At 33.9% G+C, this 24,293-nt stretch overlaps 1 protein-coding gene across 1 annotated transcript in view; it reads left to right on the forward strand.

Annotated features, from left to right (window-relative positions):
- Positions 1 to 24,293, forward strand: part of LOC141501401 (C2 domain-containing protein 5-like) — a 119,466-nt gene that overhangs the window by 61,386 nt on the left and 33,787 nt on the right. The window contains 7 exon segments of the mRNA XM_074205317.1: positions 6,244 to 6,358; positions 7,336 to 7,524; positions 11,161 to 11,352; positions 12,861 to 13,047; positions 14,322 to 14,429; positions 14,431 to 14,487; positions 20,967 to 21,107. Coding sequence (XP_074061418.1) covers positions 6,244 to 6,358; positions 7,336 to 7,524; positions 11,161 to 11,352; positions 12,861 to 13,047; positions 14,322 to 14,429; positions 14,431 to 14,487; positions 20,967 to 21,107 — 989 coding nt within the window.

Raw genomic sequence — 24,293 nt, forward strand, 5'->3', positions numbered from 1 at the left:
TTCTGTTTACTCTGAGAAGAAAATCTGAGAGTAAAATTAGGCTGATTTTCATCAGCTCTCTGTTTTTTCTCTTCCTATTTTGCATGAGAGAACTATATTTTTTGTTATTCATCTTTTTCTTTTGACCAGAAGAGAACTTTATTACCTCTACTCATTTAGTCCGCAGGTACAGTATCTTGGATTCTCTTTGCTCAGAATTTCTACCTAACCTTTTTTTTCTTTTGCTTTCTTCCTTGGTCTTTGAAGCTCAAGTTGGTGTAAAAATTACTTTAATAACTTCAGCAGGCTGCTCCTAGCTTGTTTTAAGTCCCTTTCTCTAAAAGGCCTAAGTCCATTCTTCTCTTTTTTCTGTTACATTTAAAATTATATTTGAATAGAAAGGCATCATTTACTCAGTCCCTAATTTTAGGAAGGTGATATTGAATAGGGGTTAATCAGAGAACAACCAATTATGGGATGATAGTGAAAGAATTGACCAAAAAGAATAGTAGTATTAGAATGAAAAGATTTAGGAGGAGAAATGACATTGATAGGAGATAAAGTTTTTGTCTCATACCCCTCATATTAGTTTTCTGTTGCTAATAAAGTTCTTTTTATGAAAATACATATAGACAGAGGTAGTATTGTAGTAGTGAAAATACAAGAATGGAAATTGAGCTTTAATTCTGGTTCTGATTTAAATTTGTTAGAAAGTCAGCATGAGATTTTAAGCTGGTCAACTTTTGGTTCTCTGCCAACCTTCTGTTCCCTTTTATGCCCAGAAACTTGAAATGGGCAATGATTTTGACAGCTTAAAGAATCCCTGAAGTAGAAGACAATAAAGCATGCGGGTCTGCATGAGAGTGACATAAGCATCTGCCATGTGCGGACTTGAATGGACAAAGATCCAGTAGAACATATGGATTGACTTCAAGAAGATTGCTATCTTGTTGAAGTGTCAACGAAAGTTTTTTTTTAAAAGAAAATTATAAAAATTATCTTAGAGCACTGAATTTCCAAGAACTCATTTTTTTCTCATATGTTAAATGGATTTGGCCATCATGCTATCTGGAAAGTTTAATTGGAAAGTTTTTCTGTGAATAGAAAATTGGATTCACTAAAAATTTTTGAGAGTGCAGGGATAATCTGTAGTTTCTTCAGTCCATTAGATGATTTGTACTAGATGATATTTTCATAGAGTATAGCACAAGTTACAGTGATGATCGTAAGGCTTTAAAAATTCCTTTTTTAATAGTGTTTTAGGGTGTGGGGAAAAGGTTAGAATTTTCTTTCCTCTGTTTCTCATTGAGAGTTTCTAGCTTTTTTAAGGTGTGTTGTTTTTGGTTTTTTTAATTAAAATGTACATGTTAACTTCTACAGTCAACAATATTTTAGACTTTAGATAGATTGTCTTGTGCTTTGGAAGACATTTTTGAAATTTTCTACATTACAAGAGATTTTTGAAATTTCTTCAACATTACATATTAGGGTAGATGATGGGGTTTAGGATACATCTCACTTTAATTCAATCCCTTTCCTACTTTCCTACTGAAGTGTAATTATTGACTTTCTAGACCAATAGAGAAAAAATTTAGATGTATGATCTTAAGTTGAAAAATATTGTTCTAGAATATTATTATCTTGCTCTCTTCCTTCCATATGAACTGACAAAATCTAGAAAAAAAGAAGATTCAAAAGTGTGTCTTTAAAAATAATAGTACTGAATTCTAATAAAACATAAGTTAACTCATTAAAAAAAATCAAGCTTGTTCTTTGAATGTACAGATTAATTTATCAACCTAAATGTATTGAATTTGGTTTAATTTGTTGGAGTTTCAAGTGACATTTCTGAAATGTGTATCTTACTTTGTACTTTTATACAGTTATATAGAATTTATTAAATAAGAATTAGGTTGTTTTGAAATTCTCAAATCTTCATTTTACATATTTGGAAAATTATTTCCATGAATGTAAGGAACTATTTATTAAAATGAGATAAATGTATTATCTATATTACATGAATAGAATTTTTAAATGGAATAAATTCATCATCTAGTACATGAATTTTTTCTTCATAAGTAATAATAATTGAATTGATTCTATTTAATGATCTCTTAGGTGAAATGATAAGATTATTGAATGGACCAAATGTCCTAAATAGTAGAGATATCTAATCATTCACAAACTCTTTGCCTGCCATTATTCCCCAGTTTTAAACTATTGCATCCTAAACTGTTTGGCCCTTGTGACTTTGCCCTAAAGCCTGGCTCTTTGTTGACAATTTGTCATTTCATCTTGGTGCAGTGTACACATTCCTTTTAAACTGAGTTTTATGTTGAATTCATTCTTTCAAATGTACAGGAGAGGAAGAGGCTCCCATTTAAAATGTTCACTTTATCCTATTATCATCTCTTTCACCTTCTTGCTCTATTCCAAATCAGGTTGAATAGGGTGACTGGTCAGTTCCCCTTTTTTGTTTCCAAACCAAATTACAAGCTTCTTTAGGACAGAGTAATTCAAACTGTTTGTTTACCCCTGTGATAATCCACTTAATAAATGTTGGATAATGAAAAAAAAATGTGCCTTATATAAAAGTGTCTCCACTTTACTGCTCAGCCAAGTGGTATCTTATTAGAAAATTTTATCAGTTTCAAAATCATTGCTTAGGATTATTTCTTCCAAAATGGCAAGATAAAGCCCCAATTATAACTGTAATCTAAAGATTCAACTTTGGCAAAGTTGAATTCATTGTAATGATAATGATAATGCAGTTTTGTCCATCCAGTTTTGTTTCATCTTACAAAGAGATGAAAAATTGAATTATAGCATAGTTCATCTCTATATCAGAAAAGTGATATTAAAATAATCTATAAGTTTTATGGAAGAAAACCACAAAATACCAGAAATAATTAGAAAAAGGAAACCTTTAATTATTAAAAGATACTGACATTTATTCATTATTTTTATTAAATTATAAATCTCTAGTAGGAAGGTGGTTTTATGTTGAGGGAAATTTCTTTGCCTTATAGCTCTAAATCCCATCTCAGTTATCCCTTCAAAATGAAGTTTCAAAAACTTCACACATGGCATGTGATTACCAGAATCATTTTTATTGGTAATTCCAGAGTTTTGTATTTTTTAAATTTTCAGCTTAAACTCTTTGTGCCCTATATTAAAATTTTTGAATACATCTTTGAGAAGAAATTCAACTCTTAGTTTTTAAGATTTTAATATTTTCAGTTTCAGGATACCAGGTCCTTCTGAACTTTAGTCTTTAGTAAATTAGGTAGAACCTAATTAACAATGTTTTTATAGCTCACTTTGGTCTAAACATAATGTAGATTTTGAACAAAGTTAAAACTTTGCTTTAATACTAAATAAATGAGTTTACTATTTTAAATGAACATAGATATAATAGATAAAGAATTAATCCTCTCCAATTTATTGCTTAAAGTTTGAGATAATTTTTGCTAAAGTAACCACCAGCAATACTAGAAAAACCTGTGATTGAGTGCTACATACTGTATGCTTGCCTTGCTTTCACCTAGAGTCGAGGGCCATTACTTTCTGTAACCATTTCAGTGAGCTGCCATAGTTCTCAGTCTGTACTGTCACCTGATCCAAGCATGCGCCAAAATATCCACTGTTTCTGGCTACTGTCTGCTAAATCTGCTTTGCAAAAACCCTTTGTTCTTTAAGCTTTTGCTTCAGCCACAAATAAAATTAAAGAAGCCCTTTGAAGTGTGACACATGCCATCCTGCTTCCTTAGCTCCTCTGTTATGTAAATCCTTAGCATTACTAAATTTGTAAATATTACAGTGGCATCCCCATGTGGAATTTTGTGGCTCATGTGTCAAAATAAAGGCTGCTTGTTACTATATTTGTAAGAAAAATACGAATGCTGCATTCACACTGCATTCAGTGTTTGTATTAACCACTTACAATGTCATAGTCTTTGGTTTAATTGTGTGATGATTTTTATGCATTAATACTAAGGTAAGTTAAGTGTGTTTATATATTCTATGTTATGTGTGTACTTAGATCAAAGTAATGACACACACTTTTAAATTTAGATTTACTAGTCATTTAAAAATATAACATTCAAGTTTATAAATTGAAATTAAAATACAACATCCTCTACTCAAATCTGATTTTTTAAAAAATCTTGCATCTTTTTCGAAAAAAAATCAATTATAATGTGTTATTTTAGATAGCAAATATTTTATGTAAAAATTCATATCTGCATATAAATTTTGCAGTGATTCTTTGTATTATAAAAGTTTTATCCTGCATTTTTAAAAAATAAGAGCCCCAATGCACTTAAAATGATTCAATGTATTAAAATTCATTTACATGTAATTTTAGTTAGCCATATCTGGTGCTTGAGCTGAATTATACTTTTACTACCTTTCCTGATTTTTTTAAACGTAGAATTTTATGTAAGATTAAATTAGACACCAGAATCATTTTCTTAGATGTTAAAATTCCATAATAGAAAAGTGGAGGAAACAAAAAAAGTCTTAGGAGAGTTAGAGTGTATTGATAAATATACTTATGTACTGCCTATTTGTATTTAAATCTCATTTCAGGAGGAGTTTCTCTAATAGCCACAGTGTGTGTAACATATGAGTACAGTGTTCTACCTAATTATCCCATGATTTGATAGCTCCAACATTTCAGCCTTTCATCTTTTTTCCTTCTCTATTTTCCTATCCTGTTTTGACCCCTTTTTTCAACTTCTTGGGGATCTTCATTTCTTTCTTTTTTTTTCCCCTAAAAGAAATTGTATAAATCTAAATATCCAGAAACTTAATTCAAGCTCTAACTGATATCCTTTGTGACTTTGGCCATTATTTCTTCACTTACCTCAACCTTCTGTTTCCCAAGGAGAAAAATTGTCATATCATTCTACTGTGTAATCTAGAAAAAGTTATTTAATTTTTTTTGTATGTGTATGTGTGTGTGTGTTTTGATTTCTACAGTTTTCTAATAGTGAATATACTACTACTTCTCCCTCTTTGTCACTGGGTATTGAGGCATACTTTTCTTTATTTACTTTTGGAAGCGAAAATATATTTTAAGAATTAGGCATAGACAATTGCTCCTAAATGGAAATATGTATATTATATGAGTTTTGAATCTTAATTACTGCCAAATGCTACTGTTCTCTGCACACAGTAAGCACTCTTAGATGTATACTTAGGTTGAGTTGATATAAAACTTTTTTAATATGGAAGAGCTTCAAAGAGAGATTTAGTTAGCACATTATCTAGAAAGGTTTGATTTGTTTTTTCCATACACATTGTTCATTCATGAGCACAGCCATAAATGGAAACAATGAAATAATGTTTTAGTCAATTTTTGCTTGTATCATCTTTTACTAAAATTGAGTGTTCTTGTCAGCTGGTACTCACCGGTTATATCATGTTAAATGCAAGCTTGGCATAGATAAATTTGTAACAGATAGGATATTTGAATGTTCTTTGAAGAGTAGACACTGAACACCTTGTCATCACTTGCAATATGTACAACCTTGAAGATAGGCACAATTCTGTAATTTCAAAACATTTTGTGAGTGTGACCAACAAATAAAGTTCATTGTGTCATAATTAAAATCTCATTTTCCAAGTTAACCAAATTATTGGTGTAATTTTTTTAGTACAAGTTTTTTGTATTATTCAGTCTTTTTTTCTCTCTGTTTTAGATCCCACTTTTTTTTTTTTTTTTTTAATAAGGATGGCTTCTTTTCAATTAACATTGGTATATCTTTTACCAGAAAAGAAGGACTTTGTTTTAGGGTGTTTTATATATCATTCTTATCACTGAAAATCTATTTCCTAATTCATATTCCTTACATTCATTCCCAAAATGGTTAAAAAAAATTAAAAAAGGTGCCAGATCTGCATAATCCTGACCAGTGTGAAAGTGCCATACAAGGTATTCTCTTGGGACATAGATTTTAACGCCTAAGTTTTGAGTTTGGAACCTGTTGTATCTGTACTTTTAAGGTATGTAAGAAGATATATTTCTACTTGGTGACTCAATACTAGTGAAAAATTTATAGGACTAATTTATTTTCAGACAAGTGTCAAACAAAATAAGATAATAAAAACAAAGTATTGGATTTCAAATATATAGATCATATTATTTATTCTATGACAGTACTCCCATGCCTTTTAGTGTGCTTATTCAGATTAGTTAACATGACACTTTATAGGTCTTATGCCCCAAAATTACAAACTGATTTATTATTTGTTTTTCAGATGAACCAGAAACTCGAGATGCTTGGTGGGCAGAAATCAGACAAGAAATAAAATCTCATGCAAAAGCATTAGGCTGTCATGCTGTAGTGGGCTACAGTGAATCAACTAGTATTTGGTAAATCATACTTATAGTCTGAGTTTCTAAATGCCATAACTATTTCTCTTCTATCTTTTGAATAGGCCCAAAACTTGAGACAACTATAGAGATGCTTCAGAATAAAGCCAGGACAGCCCTTAATATGTATAAATTTTTGTGTAAAAGATGTTGAAGCTAGCATTTAAAAACCTTTGCTTAAATAGTAATGCATTTGAAGAATCGATATTGGAAAAAATTTTGGATTTGGTATCAGAAGGCTTGGATTTAAATACTAACTTTGTCAATTCCTAGCAATGTAACCTTGCAAAAAATAAAGTAGGACTTGTTTCTTTGAATGTAAAGTAAGGAGGTTTAATTAGAGATAAGCTTTCCATACTCTATGTATTTATGAACTATGATCTTATATTTATGTATCCTTCAGGCTGAGCCTAAATATATTTTTCCTAGCAATGTCTACATTTAAATATCTATTTCCTAAGTTAAATTTTATATATAATTACTAAAATATCATAATTTTTTGTAGAATTTTATTTTCCTATAATTTAAACAAGGTTTTATATCTTTAATATGTAGTTCAAGTAGAGAATTTTAATAATTCTTTTATTCTATTTGAATTTAGTATCTTAGGAGTTTATGCTAATTTGAACTTTCTTGAATTATTTTAATAAATTTTAAATGTACTTATTCCTGAATTTACAATGCAATTTGCTACTGCTAATATTTTAGAAATATAATGTACTTCTTTTTCTGTCAAGTTTTAAGTAAAACTGCGTATTGCTTTATAAATTATGTTTGGTGAATAATTCTTGATACTAAAGAAACTTCCACTTGCTCCCCAATTCTTTGGTAAACAAATTTCCTTTCTTAAGATTTGTTTGATGATAGTATTTTTCCATATATAGTATTCAGTAGTATCTTAAAAGTTGACATGTATTTAAATCATCACCTTTTGAATTACTTGTTAAAATACATATGTAATTTTTTTTCTCTTCCAGTGAAGAGGTCTGTATTTTATCTGCATCTGGCACGGCAGCTGTACTGAACCCTAGATTTCTTCAGGATGGCACGGTGGAAAGCTGTTTGGAACAAAGGTTGTCATGGCAGCCTGGCTTCTTTTCCATAGGGTCAGAGAAGGGAGAGGTTGATTTTTTTCCTCAGAGCCAGGATAGTTCCTCTCTATTAGGGTAGGTTACAGTGTTACAGTGCAGGATTCGGGACCAAGCACTTTACTGATTTTTCACTAACAGCAGCAACAAAAGAAGTAATGGGACTGCACAAAATTAGATATATTATTTTTATTTCTAACAGCTTGAATAAGGTAACATGTTTGAACACTAACCAGACAATTTATACTTTTTTTGCCACTATTGAAGAATAATTTTCTTTTTAAAAAAAAAATGTTTTGATACAGTTCATTCCATTGCTGCCATTCATGAAACCATTCAATTAAAGAAAACTCATTAATTCATCTACTAATATTGTACATGATTTCTTATTAGTAATTGCATAGAAAGTAAAGAATTTAAGTAGAGTTAAAATTGAATTTTTGTGCTTTAAAAAAATTGAATTTCGTAATTAACATGGTAAGGGAAATTTAGTTGTTTTTTTTGGTTGACTTAAATTATTGGCTCCTTTTAAATAGCCAGCCAGTCAGCATAAACTGTTATTGAACTATTTCATTGAAATTAGAACTACAAATTTCTGAGATGGCTGTTTGCCATTATCACTGAGATGTTGTATAAAAATCAAATTTTTAGTGAATTGAATTCATTAGTATACACTTATTTGAACATTCGGTTGTTGTCTATGCTATACTTTAGAAAACTATAGTTTCCTAACTATGTAGCAAATAGAGAAAACAAAGCTTTACTCTCTAGGTAAATATAACCTTAAAGTTCAGCACTAAAAGTCCAGATGTAACAAAAAAAATCTTTAAGTTGTGTTTATGTCAAGAAACAAAATTCTGCCACAGGAAAAGAATTTAAACTGTTTTTTCTTCCATTTTGTTTTAATGGAATTTGACCAGGGATTTCAAAACCCAGAAAAAAGATAATTAGTAGGGAAATGTTGAAGAATTTCACAAGTGCACTTGTCAAATTTGTAATAATCTTGCCTTTGACACCAGTGTATACTGATGAATGAATTCATTATCACCCATTTCAACAAATGCAACCCTCCATCTCAATATAATAATGTTTGTTTCCTAATACTCTTTTGCTAATATGTAAGCAATGAATTCTACTGAATGCAGCAATTGAATGAGTATTATTTAAACATTGCTATTACTCCTACAATTTATTTACTTTTTAAAATGTTTTGATAATAGAGAAGCTTATAAATTTTTCTTTTGAGTAAAGAGTGCTTTCTGGTCATAGATAAGATGTTATTGTATTATGAATCACTTTGCAGGAGTAAAACAAGGTTGAACCCTCATTAAGATGATTAAAAAGGGGTGGCTAGGTGGCGTAGTGGATAAAGCACCGGCCTTGGAGTCAGGAGTATCTGGGTTCAAATCCAGTCTCAGACACTTAATAATTACCTATCTGTGTGGCCTTGGGCAAGCCACTTAACCCCATTTGCCTTGCAAAAAAAAAAACAACCTAAAAAAAAAAAGATGATTAAAATTCACAGAATTTGAGTTAGGGCTCCTTAAATCAAAGTTTGACCTAGTCTCCCTCCACTTTTTGGTGAACCTGTACTAAGAGGCCAGGTGCCCAGTGTAGTAAATCTAATAACTGAATATGTTCATGAAAAATAGTTTATAATCTAGAGGCTTTTTTATGATCTATTTCCAAGAAGAGAATCCCAGCCTCAGCTGAGGATATAGAGTGGTACCCCAAATTATTAATAATTTATAGTTCAGTTTGTGAATAATAGCTCCTAAACCTGAAAGGATACTTCATAGTTTATCTGAAACTTTCTACAGATCCTTTGCAGACTTTATTTGATCCTGGAATATTCTTTATACATTTTAGCAGTTTGATTATATTGGAGAGCCTGTTTACTAAAACCAAGGAGCTGTAATATATGACAAAAATTGAAAGGGTTTTTTTTTAAACATCTTTTACATCTCCCATCCCAAAGAAATAAAAAAAATTTCAATAAATTGCCCTTATTGTTATTATGGGCTGAAGATGTATCATGTGTAGGTAATAGAGAAGAATTGTGTCTTTAAAATGAAAATGTTTTGCATAGCGAAGTCTTTTTAATATACAATTTTGGTATCATGATTTTGGTCCTTTTTATTTTTTAGCTTTGACTCATTTATTACCATATTTGCGTGGGAATATCTCCTATTTCAGTCGCTGGCTGATGCCACTGTGTTGTTTTTTGTTCTTAGGATTTAAATCATGAAGATTTGCTAAGTATTGGGGAGAATTTCCATCCTGTTTTAAATTTATTATTCTCTATCTTGATTATAAACTTGTGTGGGAGAGTGAAACTGGCAAATGGGAAGGAGATGCTGCAGCACTTGAGTCTCTCTTGTCTACCCATAGTCTTCTCTATCCCTAGATTTACCTTCTTTTCAGTAAATGAATTCTTAATGATAATGAAGCAACACAGTGCTTCTTAAATAAATTTGTAAATGGGACAGTATGTATGTAAAATATGGTGCTTTTATTTGTAGTTATAAATATCTGTGCTCTTTGTTATTGAAGAATAATGCTATTTTAGCAATGTTTACATAATTTTGAGTTTCAGTGAGACCCTTTGATTCTGATGTAGAACTCTGATGTAGAACAGATTTTTAGGGGGCAGCTAAGTGACTCAGTGCATAGAGCATCTGCCCTGAAGTCAGAACAACCCACTTAGTAGCTGTGTGATCCTGGACAAGTTACTCAACCTCTATTTGCCTCAAGAAAAAAATGAAAAACAATAGATGTTTTTTCTTTTCAAATTATCTTAGTTTCTTTTTAAGTTATATGTCTTAAATAATTTGGGGAAGGTTATTTTCTCAGAAATGTTTCTACATCATATATATATAATTTATTGTTTTATCATATATTTTATACGTATTCTATAGCAAACATTTCTGTAGTGCTTACTATGTGTTTTACAGTTATCTTATTTGATCCTTGTAACATCTCTTGACAGGTAGATGCTAGTATTATCCCCATTTTACAGATAAATAAACAAAGCCAAACAGAGATTGACTGACTAACTCAGGGTCACATAACTAGTGAGTATCTTAGGTCAGGTTTGAACTCCTGATTCCAAACCCAGGGCTCTAACACTCAGTAGATTATATTACCTGGTTACTCCTGACAGATTAGGTCAGCAACACTTTTGGTTTCTTGTCTTTTTATTGTTTTTGTGCTACATGCTCTAATCACAATTTATAAAACTTTAAACATTAAAACACTGAAAAAACTTTTGAGCTGGCCTTACTCTGCAGTGTAAGAAATTTCCAAAATATATATACAATTAATGTGATAATATTTTCCAGTTATGTTGATTAGGTCGTTTTTAGATGCCCTAAATCCTGAAAGGTCATGGAACTAAAATAATTGGTTTTGAGGTGATCTAATCCAGCTTCTCATTTTGCAAATCAGAGAAATGAAATATTTTGTTTTTAAGTCATTCTGGTAAAAAGTAACAGAATCAACCCAAGTCTTTTGACTTATGAACTCAAGGCTCTTCTTGCCCCTCTAACAGAAGACCTCCTGGCTGTTTGTAGTTGGTATCTCAGTTGCTTGTTTCAATTTAAGAGAAAGCATTAATATTGAAATAGTTTTTGTGTATGTTTTAATGATTTATATAAACATCTAAAGCATTCTGCTTTTTTTTTCAAGAATTCATTTTTCTTAATATATTTTTAGACAAGAAGAAAATTTACCTGCTGGTTGTGGATTTTGCCATATACCTTATGATGAATTGAATATGCCATTCCCAGCTCACCTCACTTACTGCTATAACTGCAGAAAACAAAAGGTTCCTGATGTTCTTTTTACAACAATAGATCTTCCTACTGATGCAACAGTTATAGGAAAAGGTTGTCTTATTCAAGCCAGGTATGTTTACCAAAGCAAGAGAGAATCAATTTCTTTGTATATTAAGCAAGCCCATGCAGATTACATTTAATGTTAGAGATTTTTGTTAATTAATATGATAGTTGAGCCTATGGGAGCTAATAAAATCATTGTGAAAGGGAAAATAGAGAAGTGACTCCAAGACAGAACCAGGGAGTAAACTTAATGCAGAGGGAATGAGACGTAAATCATAATCCAGCAAAAAAAGTCTGAGGCCGAAGGTCATCAGAAAAGGCCCACCATTTAACATACATGCATGTATGTAGGGATATAGAAACTTAGGTAGACATGTTTATAGATACATGTATGTGTGTGCACACAAGCACAGATACTGTATATACACATAAAACATTATGCACACTTCTGTGTCTGTTTTCTTTCTCTGGAGCTACGTAGATATCATCTTCCTTTATAGATTCTTTATAATACAAAATATTGCTGTTACTGAATAGAACATTATATCAGAAGATAGAAGTGTTGTAAAAACTTAATGTAGACAGAGTTCCTAGGTAGGAGGAGAATAGTCAGCAGTGTCAAGTAGGAATTTGAGGACGGAAAAAAAAAAGAATGTTAGGATTTGACAGCTAAGAAATTCTATTGAGGACCAAGATTGCAAAGGACTGAGCAGTGTAAATGTGGTGAAAAAATGGAGACTTAGTGAAGACAGCTTTTCCTGTGTTTGTTATGAAAGGGAGAAGAGATAAAGGGTTAAAACATGAGGGGATGGTTGGAGTGACTAAGTTTTTTAAAGGTTGGGGAGACTTGAGCAAAAAGGTAGAGTTATTTACATGGATAAGTTTAAGGATCATCTCTTGGAAGAGTGGTAAAATAATGGGAGATGATACTGAGGTGACTTGAAGTATAGATTTGGGGTAGAGGAAATAGTCATTTTGGAAAGCTTCAGTGTTTTTAGTGAAATGTGAGCTGAGGTCCTCTATTTAGAAGGAGTGATGTAGGTGACTTGAAAGAGGTCTACTGTGAAGAGGGGAATTAGAAGGTCATTCAGGGAAGAGTAACAGGATTAGAGTCCAACATTGAAGACCCAGTACGATTGCATAATGTACATTTGTAGGATCATCTGATTCTGGGATCTTCTCTCTTGGCATTCAGCAACAACTGAAGATGAGCAGTGGATTTGTCAGAGTAGTATGGGGTTGGAGTTTGGGAAGGGATGGGCAGCAATAGGATATGGGGCATGGGACTCAGGTAGTGGACAGAGTAAAGTTGAACTGGTTAACTCTAGGATCAAGATTCTGAAAGGAGGATGTAGTGAGGTTTGTATGTCTTTTCTTTCCTTTTAGAGTTAGCTCCATATAGACAGATTGTTTCTTAATTTATCTTTGTATCTCAGTTACATCAGACTAACTTACATAGAAGGAATTTCATTTTTCTTTAATTCACTAATAAAAGTGTGACTTTTTTTGAGATTCTACTATTAATTTATTGATGAGATCAATGTCAAACAAGTTAATGCTTTTTTTTTTTGACAGGTTATGTCGCTTAAAAAAGAAAGCTCAAGCAGAAGCAAATGCTACTGCTATCAGCAATTTGTTACCATTTATGGAATATGAAGTGCATACTCAGTTAATGAATAAGCTGAAACTCAAAGGAATGAATGCTTTGTTTGGACTAAGGATTCAAATTACAGTGGGTGAAAATATGTTGATGGGCTTGGCAGTAAGTTCAAATTTATTTGGATATATTCTAACTGCTATAGTTATAGAATCTGTTTAGGTAGTAGATTAAGGACTTCATTTTTAAATATATATAGTGAACATTTATCCTTCAATAATTTGAAATTTTTTTTGTTATTTTTTTTAACTAGAAAAATGATCTAATAATATATTTGTGGGGCACTGTAATTTCTTAGGTAGAAAACTGGACTTGATGAAGTGCATATACTTCAAGGTCACCACTCTAGTCAACAGTAGATGGTATAGTGAAGTAGGTCTAGAACATTAACTCAGTGAAACCTGAGAAATTGAAACATTAGTGATTATATACCCATTTCCTTTTTTTCCATTAGCTGCTATTATAAAGTAAAATGATGTTTTGTAGGGAATATGGCAGCGAATAATAAAGTCTACTGCTGGCTGATTCAAGCTGACCTCGTATCACAGTTAAATTTAAGAGGACATACACTGAGTGTCAGGAAAAAGTTGGTCACCTGAAGTCCAAGTGTGGTCGCCAGTAGCCATATGGTTACTCATCTATTCATGTTCCTGTTGAGTCTGATAGCATTTTCATTTTAGAGAGGTTATAAAACAGTTCTTTAATCATACGTCTTCACTTAACAAGAACCAAATTTATCTCATTACTACAAGTTCAAAGTGGCATTATATCCATTCAGTTGGAGATACTGGTTCATAATGCACATAAAATATGAATATTTTGTCTTGGTCTGTGTAAAGTAAATTTTTTGTTTTAATTGCCTCCTTTTGTCTTTTAATTGTATAATGATAAATAAAAACTAATTGAGTTTAAATTAGAATTATTATATAATTAGAAATATTTGGATGAATAAAGAATTTTGTTTTATCCATCAAAGATAATATATGCCTTCTGCCATCTTCTTCTTGATGTCCTTATTTTGCCTTACACCATTACATGTTGGTATTTAAATAATTTATTTTGTACTGTTCTCTAATTGTTTTAATGTGCTTAATTCTTATCATAACTAGATTGTTAAGTCCTTAAGGAACTTGTCTAGGCAGTTTGAGGAATACAGAAGTATTATATGTGGTGTGTGTTTGTTTTATTCCTCGTAACCAAGCACAGTGTTAGCCTAATGTAGGCTTAAATATTTTTTAGCTTAAATTTTAAAATTGTATTTGTGTAAATTAATTGACCGTTCTTTCTTGGGCCATATCAGAGGGCCAGAAAAATTTCTTTTTTTTGCTTTGCTATTGTTAAATGAATATTCTGTCTTTTTTCTGCCCATTTTTCCTAAGTCTGCAACAGGTGTATATTTAACAGCTTTACCAACCCCTGGTGGTATCCAAATTGCTGGGAAGACACCAAATGATGGATCATATGAACAACATATATCCCATATGCAAAAAAAAAATAAATGATACAATAGCTAAGAACAAAGAGCTGTATGAAATCAATCCTCCTGTAAGTAAACTCTGTAATGAGACTATTTTAGCTTTTTTATTCTTATGTATGTTTCTACTTTATTTTACCTTAGGTTTATCTATAATATGAAGTTATATACACACATTGCAACTTTTGACTATAAAGATTATAACTATCATTTCACTTGCTATTTTAAAGTTTACTCCTTTAGTTTGAAGAACATTGATTTACTAATGATTTGGAGGAAAGAAAAAAGGATTTGGATTCCATTATCATATATTAAAACTCATATTAACTCACATTTCTCACTGAGTTTGCAAAACACACCTATGTGTCCACAACTGTGGATCCATAGTAGAAATATGGTAATCTTCATTTAACAAAAGAGATTGTGATATGGAAGCTCTTCAGGTGTAATTTTTTTTGCAAGGCAACGGGGTTAAGTGGCTTGACCAAGGCCACACAACTAGGTAGTTATTAAGTATCTGAGGCCAGATTTGAACTCAGGTACTCCTGACTCCAAGGCCAGTGCTCTATTCACTGTGCCCCTAGCCACCTCTAGGTGTCATTATTGACATCAATATAAAGTAATAATTAATCCTTTGGGCAAATGAAAGTATTTTTGTTTTTTTCTATTCTGTTTTATTAACTGGATATTTTTTAAAACATTATTATGCTAGGCATACTTGATAATATTGTTGTTTCTATCCTATCCTACCAATGACAATTCATTTAACAAACATTAGACTTTACTTTGTGCTTTCTATGGACCCTTCTGCTTCTAGCATTTATATTCTGTAAAGAGCATACATGTTAGCACATTGGATCATAGAGTTAGAAAACTAATAAATTAAGGTCCTATTTATTATTTATCAGTCCCAATAGTTTATATGAATTAAGCTTTTCTTGCTTAGTCATTAGTACTTTTTTTTAGTTTTATTTTTTTACAAGGCAATGGGATTAAGTGACTTACCCAAGGTTACACAGCTAGGTAATTATTAAGTGTCTGAGGCTGGATTTGAACTCAGGTACTCCTGACTCTAGGGCCAGTGCTCTATCTACTGGGTCACCTAGGTGTCCCCAGTACCTATTATTAAATGAGGTATTTTTTTTTAAATGAACAGAGCAATATCTGTTTTATTTATTGAATTTTAGAATTGCAAACTTGTTAGTTTTATCAGACATGATCATAGTAAAATAAATTTCTGCATTTCATTACTGTAAGCATACTTAGTATAGTGTTGTTTATCAATTTCCAGCTTATACCTAGCTATCATGACTATCATGTTGGACACTAAGATTTAGGATCCAAAAAGATTAAAAGTGCTGGGAAAATACTAAGATGAATTTTAATAGGAATAAATGTACAACATCTTACTTGGTTAAAAAAAATCAACTTCCCTAGTACAGGAGAGATGAGGAGGGTAGCATGGTTAGGTTCATCCAAAAAAGATAGGAGCTTTTAGTGACTTGCTGTCTTAATATGAAACAATATTATGATATTGCAGAAACTAATGTGATCTTAGTTTGCAAAAATGACAGTAAAAATAAATTGCACTTATTTCCAAAACATGTTACATATATATATTCTTTCATTTAATCTGTTATGAAGATCTATATTTTCTAAGGGCAGTAATATTACATACTGCTTGGGCCGGTTAACCCTGAAAAAGAGGAGGAGACTATCATAGTTGAGTTCCAGTACTTAAGAATCTGTTGTGTGGTAGAGAGATTAGATTTGTTTTGCTTAATCTTAGAAGGGAGAGCTGGGTTTAAATAGCAAAGACTTAGGTTGAGACTTGATTCTTTTTTTAAATTTAATTTATTCTTATTTTGTACAAATTACTAAAATATTCTTGTTTAAGAGTAAACATAATACCCCCTCCCCCCAAGAAAATATAGAACCACATAAGAGATTAAGTAAAGGGGAGAGAAAAAAATAAAATTAATAACAATAATAACAACAATAATAAGAAATAATAATAACAACAACAACAATAACAACAATAATAACTAATAATAATAATAATAATAATAATAATTGTAGATATGGCCAGATGGCGCAGTGGGACAGAGCAGCGGCCCTGGAGCCAGGAGCACTTGAGCCCAAATCCGACCCCAGACCCCCAACAAATACCCAGTTGTGTGACCCCATGAAAGCCACCCCAACCCCATTCCCCTACAAAAAAAAACAAAAAAAGACCCAAAATAAAATAGTAGGAATAATAATAATAATAATAATAATAATAATAATAATAATAATAATAATAATAATAATAAGGGTGACTGGGTGGCAAGACAGATCACTGGCCCTTGAGCCAGGAGCACCCAGGTCCAAATCTGGGCTCAGACACCCATCAGTCACCCAGCTGTGCAGCCCCAGGCAGCCCACCTAGTCTCATTTGTCTCGCAACACGCCTCCCCGATAATAATAATAATAATAAAAAATGTGCTTCAGTCTGTATTCTAATACCACCAGCTCTGTCGCAGGTGGATCATATTCTTTTTTGTTGTTTTTATTTTAGGATTTTGTAAGGCAAATGGGGTTAAGTGGCTTGCCCAAGGCCACACAGCTGGGTAATTATTAAGTGTCTGAGGCCAGATTTGAACTCAGGTACTCCTGACTCCAGGGCCGGTGCTCTATTCACTGCGCCACCTAGCTGCCCCGATCACATTCTTTATTATAAGTCCATCACAAAAGTTACTTCCATATTTTTCCACCATTGACATTGCTGATCACAACTCCCTCCATTCATACTTCTCTACTACCATGAACTGTATTTTCTCTCTCCTTTCACTCTGTTTCTGCTGTAGGGTAGTTGAGTGGCACAGTAGACAGATCCCCGGCCCTGGGGCCAAGAGGCCCTGAGCCCACATACCACCCCTTACACAGCATCCACCCTGCCCTATAGTCCTGGACAGGCCGTCCAATCCCAGCCCCTTGCAAGAAGTAAAAAAGAAAATGTGTTATATCTGACCATTCTCCCCCCATGGCCCATCCTCCCCTCCATCACTCATATCACCCCCCTTCTCCCTGTCCCCCCCTTCTTACTTCAAATGTCCATACCCCATTGAGTATATATGCTGTTTCCTTTCCTAGCTACCTCTGATGAGAGCTAAGATTCCCTCATTCCCCCTTGCCTTCCCCCTTCCATATCATTGAAATAGCTCATTGTAATAAAGAAAAATCTTATTACATGAAATATCTTGGCCTATTCTCCCTCTCCTTTTTCTTTCTCCCATTACATTTCCCTTTTTGCTATTGACTCCATTTTTATACCATATTTTATCTTCAAATTTAGCCTTCTCCTGTGCTTCATCTATAAAAGCTCCTTCTACCTGCTCTGTTGATTGAGAAGGTTCATATGAGTATTATCAATGTCATTTTTCTATGCAGGAATACATGCAATTCATCATCATTAAGTCCCTCTTATTTTCCCCCTCTCCTCCAATCTCCATGCTTCACCTGAGTCCTGTATCTGAAGATCAAACCTTCTCTTCAGGTCTGGCCATTCCAAAAGGAACATTTGAAATTCCCCTGGTTCATTGAAAGTCCATCTTTTTCCCTGGAAGAGGACATTAGTTTTGCTGGGTAGTTGATTCTCGGTTGCATTCTAAGCTCTTTTGCCTTCCGGTATATTATTCCAAGCCCTACGATCTTATAAATGTAGTTGCTGCTCAGTCCTGTGAGATCCTGATTGCAGCTATAATATTCCTGGAGGTTGGTTTTTTTTTTTTTTGGATCACTTTCTCGGGGAGATCGGTAGATTCTCTCCATTTCTATTTTGCCCTCTGCTTCTAGAATATCAGGGCAATTTTCCTGTAGTAATTCTTTGAAAATGATGTCAAGGCTCTTTTCCTGATCATGATTTTCAGGTATTCCAATAATTTTTAAATTATCTTTCCTAAATCTGTTTTCCATATCAGTTGTTTTTTCAATGAGATGTTTCACATTTTCTTCTAATTTTTCATTCTTTTGGTTTTGAAGTATTGAGTCCTGATTTCTCATAAAATCAACAATCTCCCTGGGTTCCATTCTTTGTCTGAAGGATTTGTTTTCCTCAGTGAGCTTTCTTATCTTTTCTCCATCTGGCCAATTCTCCTTTTTAAAGCATTCTTCTGCTCAATAACTTTTTGAACTGTTTTATCCATTTGACCTAAGCTTGTTTTTAAAGAGCATGCTATTTTCTTCATCATTTTTTTTTTGGATCTCCTTGACTAAGTTGCTGACTTCATTTTCATGTTTTTCCTGCATCTTTCTTATTTCTTTTCCCAATTTTTCTTCCTGTCTTCCTCATTTGATTTTCTTTATTATCATTTTTTAAGGTTTTTACAAGGCAGATGGGGTTAAATGGCTTGCCCAAGGCCACACAGCTAGGTAATTATTAAATGTCTGAGACCGGATTTGAACCAAGGTATTCCTGACTTCAGGGCGGTACTTTATCCACTACACCACCTAGCCGCCCCACTCTCATTTGGTTTTCAAAGTCTTTTTTGAGCTCTGTCAGCCTGAGCTCAATTTCTGTTTTTCTTGGAGTCTTTAGATGCAGGAACTTGGACTTCCTCATCTTCAGATTGAGTGTTTTGATCCTTCTTGGGATCACAGGCAAAGTATTTCTCAATGGTGTTCCTCTTTTTTCTCTGCTTGCTCATTTTCCCAGCCTGAGCCTGGTTTTGGGGTGCTTCCTGAGCTTTTGGAACACTCCCACAAGGATCTCAGTGTGTGAGGCTCTGTCCTCCTTCCTGGTCTTTGAATGACCATAAGAGCCTCCCTCTGCCATGGGTCTGAGGTGGGGGTCCCTGCTGTTCTCTGGGGGGGCCTAGACTGCAATCAGCATCTGAATGTGGTCAGAAACCCAGAGTCCTGTTCCATGGACAGAGGACAGAGCTCAGTAGTCTCTCTCAGCTCCCTCCCTAGGCTCAGGGTGCTCATGCCCTGGGGACTTTGCTTAATGGCTCTGCCTGTTTCCTCTTTCTGGATTCCTGGAGACCAAGCTGCTCTCTCTGTTACCCTAAGTTGTGTCTGGTGCTCCCCTGGGGTGTAGATCAGGAAACTTCCCCACTGCTGTGAGCAGCTTCCAGCGCCCTGGGGCTGCTTCCAGGAGGCTGAAGTTCCTTCGCTCTGGGGGGCTGCCCCTCCAACCCTTGGAGCAGAGCTTTTCTGCTCTTTTCCAGGTTACCTTGAGTTGGAGAACTGCCTCACTGGGTCCCCTCTGTGGATTCTGTATCTCAAAATTTTAGAGTCCTTAATTTAGAAGTTTTATGAGAGAGTGCCTAAGAGACATCCTCTCTTGTCATCATCTTGGCTCCACCCAGTAGACTTGATTCTTAAAAAAAATTTTGTAGCAGAACTATTTAAAAGTAAAGTAGACTTCCTCAGGAGATAATAGTGGATTCCTTTTTTATGTGTCATTAGAGTTCTTCAAGCAGTGACATTTTTGATGTTGTGTAAGAAATTCTTTTTCAGGTATAGGATAGATTAGATAGCCCCTGAACTTCTTTCCAATGTTGAGGTTGATGTCTTTACTATTATGTGTAAAATGGATCAACTGTGCAATTTTGAATTTGACATAACTTTTGTTTAAAATGGTTATCCTAGAATATGATCCCCAGACAGAGCATATAAATTGATTTTTTTTAAAATGCAAAAAGATATTCCATTAGTAAATTCAATACATGATGCTAATGCATAAATTTTTTTCATTAGCAGAACATAGGGAATATTACTTCAAGTTTCAATGAGAAAGGCACTAGTTAGACTTTGGGGCCTATATATCCAAAAGAACAATGATTTATTTTTAAATTATTTTTTCAATTAGCCCTTAACCCAATTAAATTTCAAATAATTTTATTGATATCATTGCCATGTATTCCTCACATGCCACCAAATAAATTATTATATAATAGATATACTAATAACGAGTTTTAAACTTTACTACTCAAATAAGTTTTCTATTTATTCTTCATATATATATTTATATATTCATGTATATATGCATGAATAAGTAACCTTTCAGACTCCATAACTTGTACCATATCCTTTGTCTTTGAGTTTTTCTAGCACTATTGATAGATTTGTAGGAATAGACTTATTCTCTTTTCTTGGTCTGTCTTGTGACCTGTGTATACAGGTCCGCTGAATAAGTTGTAGGTATTGTTTATAGCCATGCAACAGAGAAAAAACTAAGGAACTCATTCACTGTCCTCATTTTTATCTTTTTCTTCCATTGTTAGCATAATGTTGCTCACAGAATAGGTACTTGATAAATGTTTGTTGAAATGATAAGATTTTTTCTTAAACAACCAGCTATAGTTAATTACTGCAGAGAGTTATTCCATAAATTTTGTCAGCGGAGAGGATTTATTAAACTCCTACTTTGGAGGTGTATACCACTAAAGAAGAATGAAGAAAATACTTAAAGGAAGCCTTTTCTAATTGGAATGTTTATGTTTACTTTCTATTCATGTACATTTTTATTGAAAATGGAAACTTATGTAAAATATATTCTATATTTCAGGAGATACCTGAAGAGATAATAGGATCTCCCATTCCAGAACCTCGGCAGCGTTCAAGATTATTACGGTCTCAGTCTGAAAGTTCTGATGAAGTTATTGAACTGGATCTCTCACACGGGAAAAAAGATGCTTTTGTACTAGAGGTACTTTTAGGCTTTAAAACATTTGGAAGAAAAAAGTCCAAATTATTTTAATTGCTTTCTAAATTGGGGTATAACATTAATAGTCTTATTCATAAAGTATGTTTGAAGTACTAAGACAGTATAGCAATTTATACAGGAAAAAATGATGAAAATCATGTTGGCCATTTTTATGCTGTTAGCTACCAAATGACTGAATATGTAATTGGTGCTTTAAAAATGGATACTTCAGTTAGTTACAAGTTGAATGGATACTTGAAATAATAAGTTGAAATATCCTCAATTAGACTTGTTTTTATGAAGCTGAAAATAGGAAGTCAGAATACAAACTTGGACTATTTAAAGAAACTATTTATTATAGAGTTATATTGTAAAGCTCAGTATCATTGAATAACAAAACCTTGGAAGTGGGAAGTACTTCTAAAGTCATACAATCCAAGTCATTCATGAACAGGACCCTTCTCTGCAAAATCACCAACAAATGGTCTAGCAGCTACACGAAAACTTTCAGGGGCAAGAGAGTGGATTCCAGTACTTCTCCAGTCTGTTCATTACATGTTGGGACTGATAGAATTGTTAGGAAGTTTTTCTTCACATCCACCCTTTCTGTCTTTCTCTCTAACTTAATCCTTCCCTTCCTGCCAGCAGGCATTGTCCTGGGGGGATGCAACTCTGACAACTACCTCTGCAGGTGTTCCACCCCTCCCTTATAAGCCATACCTACTGAAGTCTAAGAGGGAAAAAAAAATTCTCTGTGATCACTGACAAATGTTTCATCATCAAAAATTATTTTTTTCCCTGTATACTCAGCATCTTTTTTTTATTAAATGTTTTTTTTATTTTTTATTCTCATTTTGTACAAATATTTTTTTACATTAATAAAATATTCTTGTGTAAGTGTAAACAAAATACCCCTCCTCCCCATGAGTATAGACTTGCTTGGGTGAAAAAAAGTAAAGGGGAGAGGAAAAAAATAAAATTAAAAAAAATAATAGTAATAATTGTAGGTATGGCCAGGTGGCGCAATGGACGAAGCACCAGCCCTGGAGCCACGAGCACCCGAGCTCACATCCAGCCTCGTAAACCCAACAATCATCCAGACGTGTGACATGCAAGCCACCCAATCCCCACTGCCCGGCAAAAACCAAAAAGAAGGAAAAAAAAGACCCAAAATAAAATAAAATAGTAATAATACTAGGGGTGGCTGGGTGGCAGACAGAGCATTGGCCCTTGAACCAGGAGCACCAGGGTCCAAATCCAACCTCAGACACCCAAAGATCACCCTGCTATGTGGCCCCAGGCAGGCCACTCAGCCCTATTTGCCCTCCACCCTCCCCCAAATAATAATAATGAAAAATGGAGTGTTTGTTCCAACACCAACAACTCTGTCATGGGTGGATCACATTCTTTATGATAAGTCCATTGCAAAAGTTACTTCTGTATTTTTCTAACGTTGCCATTGCTGATCGCAACTCCCTCCTTTCTTATTTCTCCACTACCATGTACTATATTTTCTCTTTCCTTTCACTCTGACTCTGCTGTAGGGTTGCTGAATGGCACAGCAGAAAGATCCCTGGTCCTGGGGGCCAAGAAGCCCTGAGCCCCCATACCACCCCTTAGGCCCAGAATCCACCTGGCCCTATGGTCCTGGGCAGGCCTTCCAATCCCAGCCCCTTGCAAGAAGTAAAAAAGAAATGTGTTATATCTGACCACTCTCCCCACTTGGTCCATCCTCTCCTCCTTTATTCACATCCCCACCCCTTCCCCTTGCTCCCTCCTCCTCCTTCTTACTCCAGATGCCTATACCCCATTGAGTATATGTGCTGTTTCCTCTCCTAGCCATCTCTGATGAGAGGAAAGGTTCCCTCATTCCCCTCCTTCCATATCATTGCAATAGCTCATTGTAATAAAAAAAAATCTTATTATATGAAATGTCTTGGCCTATGCCCCCTCTCCTTTTTCTTCCATTCCATTTCCCTTTTTTCTATTGACTCCATTTTTACACCATATTTTATCTTTGAATTCAGCTTTCTCCTGTGCTTCAGCTATAAAAGCTCCCTCTACCTGCTCTATTAACTGAGAAGGTTCATATGAATATTATCAGTGTGATTTTTCTATGCAGGAATACATGCAGTTCATCCTCATTATGTCCCTCATATTTCCCCCCTCTCCTCCAATCTCCATGCTTCACCTGAGTCCTGTATCTGAAGATCAGACCTTCTCTTCAGCTCTGGCCATTCCAAAAGGAACATTTGAAATTCCCCTGGTTCATTGAAAGTCCATCTTTTTCCCTGGAAGAGGACATTAGTTTTGCTGGGTAGTTGATTCTCGGTTGCATTCTAAGCTCTTTTGCCTTCCGGTATATTGTATTCCAAGCCCTACAAGCTTCCAATGTAGTTGCTGCTAAGTCTTGTGTGATCCTGACTGCAGCTTCACGATAATTGAACTGTGTCCTTCTGGATGCTTGTAATATTTTCTCTTTGACTTTGGAGTTCTGGAACTTGGCTATAATATTCCTAGGGGTTGGTTTTTTGGGATCTCTTTCTCTGGGGGATCGGTGGATTCTCTCCATTTCCATTTTGCCCTCTGCTTCTAGAATATCAGGGCAATTTTCCTGTAGTAATTCTTTGAAGATGATGTCAAGACTCTTTTCCTGATCATGACTTTCAGGTATTCCAATAATTTTTAAATTATCTTTCCTAAGTCTGTTTTCCATATCAGTTGTTTTTTCAATGAGATATTTCACATTTTCTTCTAATTTTTCATTTTTTTGGTTTTGAAGTATTGATTCCTGATTTCTGGTAAATTCATCAATTTCCCTGAATTCTACTCTTTGTCTGAAGGATTTGTTTTCCTCAGAGAGCTTTCTTATCTCTTTTTCCATCTGGCCAATTCTGCTTGTTAAAGCATTCTTCTCCTCAATAACTTTTTGAACTGGTTCATCCATATGACCTAGGCTGATTTTTAGCATGCTATTTTCTTCAGCATTTTTTTGGATTTCCTTGCCTAAGCTGCTGACTTCATTTTCATGTTTTTTTTTTCCTGCATCTCTCTCATTTTTTCCCCAGTTTTTCTTCTAACTCCCTCATTTGATTTTCAAAGTCTTTTTTAAGCTCTGTCATAGCCTGAGCCCACTTTCTGTTTTTCTTGGAGTCTTTAGATGCAGGAGCTTGTGCTTCCTCATCTTCA

The sequence above is a fragment of the Macrotis lagotis genome, chromosome X (genome assembly GCF_037893015.1).
Source record: "Macrotis lagotis isolate mMagLag1 chromosome X, bilby.v1.9.chrom.fasta, whole genome shotgun sequence".
Classification (NCBI taxonomy): Eukaryota; Metazoa; Chordata; class Mammalia; order Peramelemorphia; family Peramelidae; genus Macrotis; species Macrotis lagotis.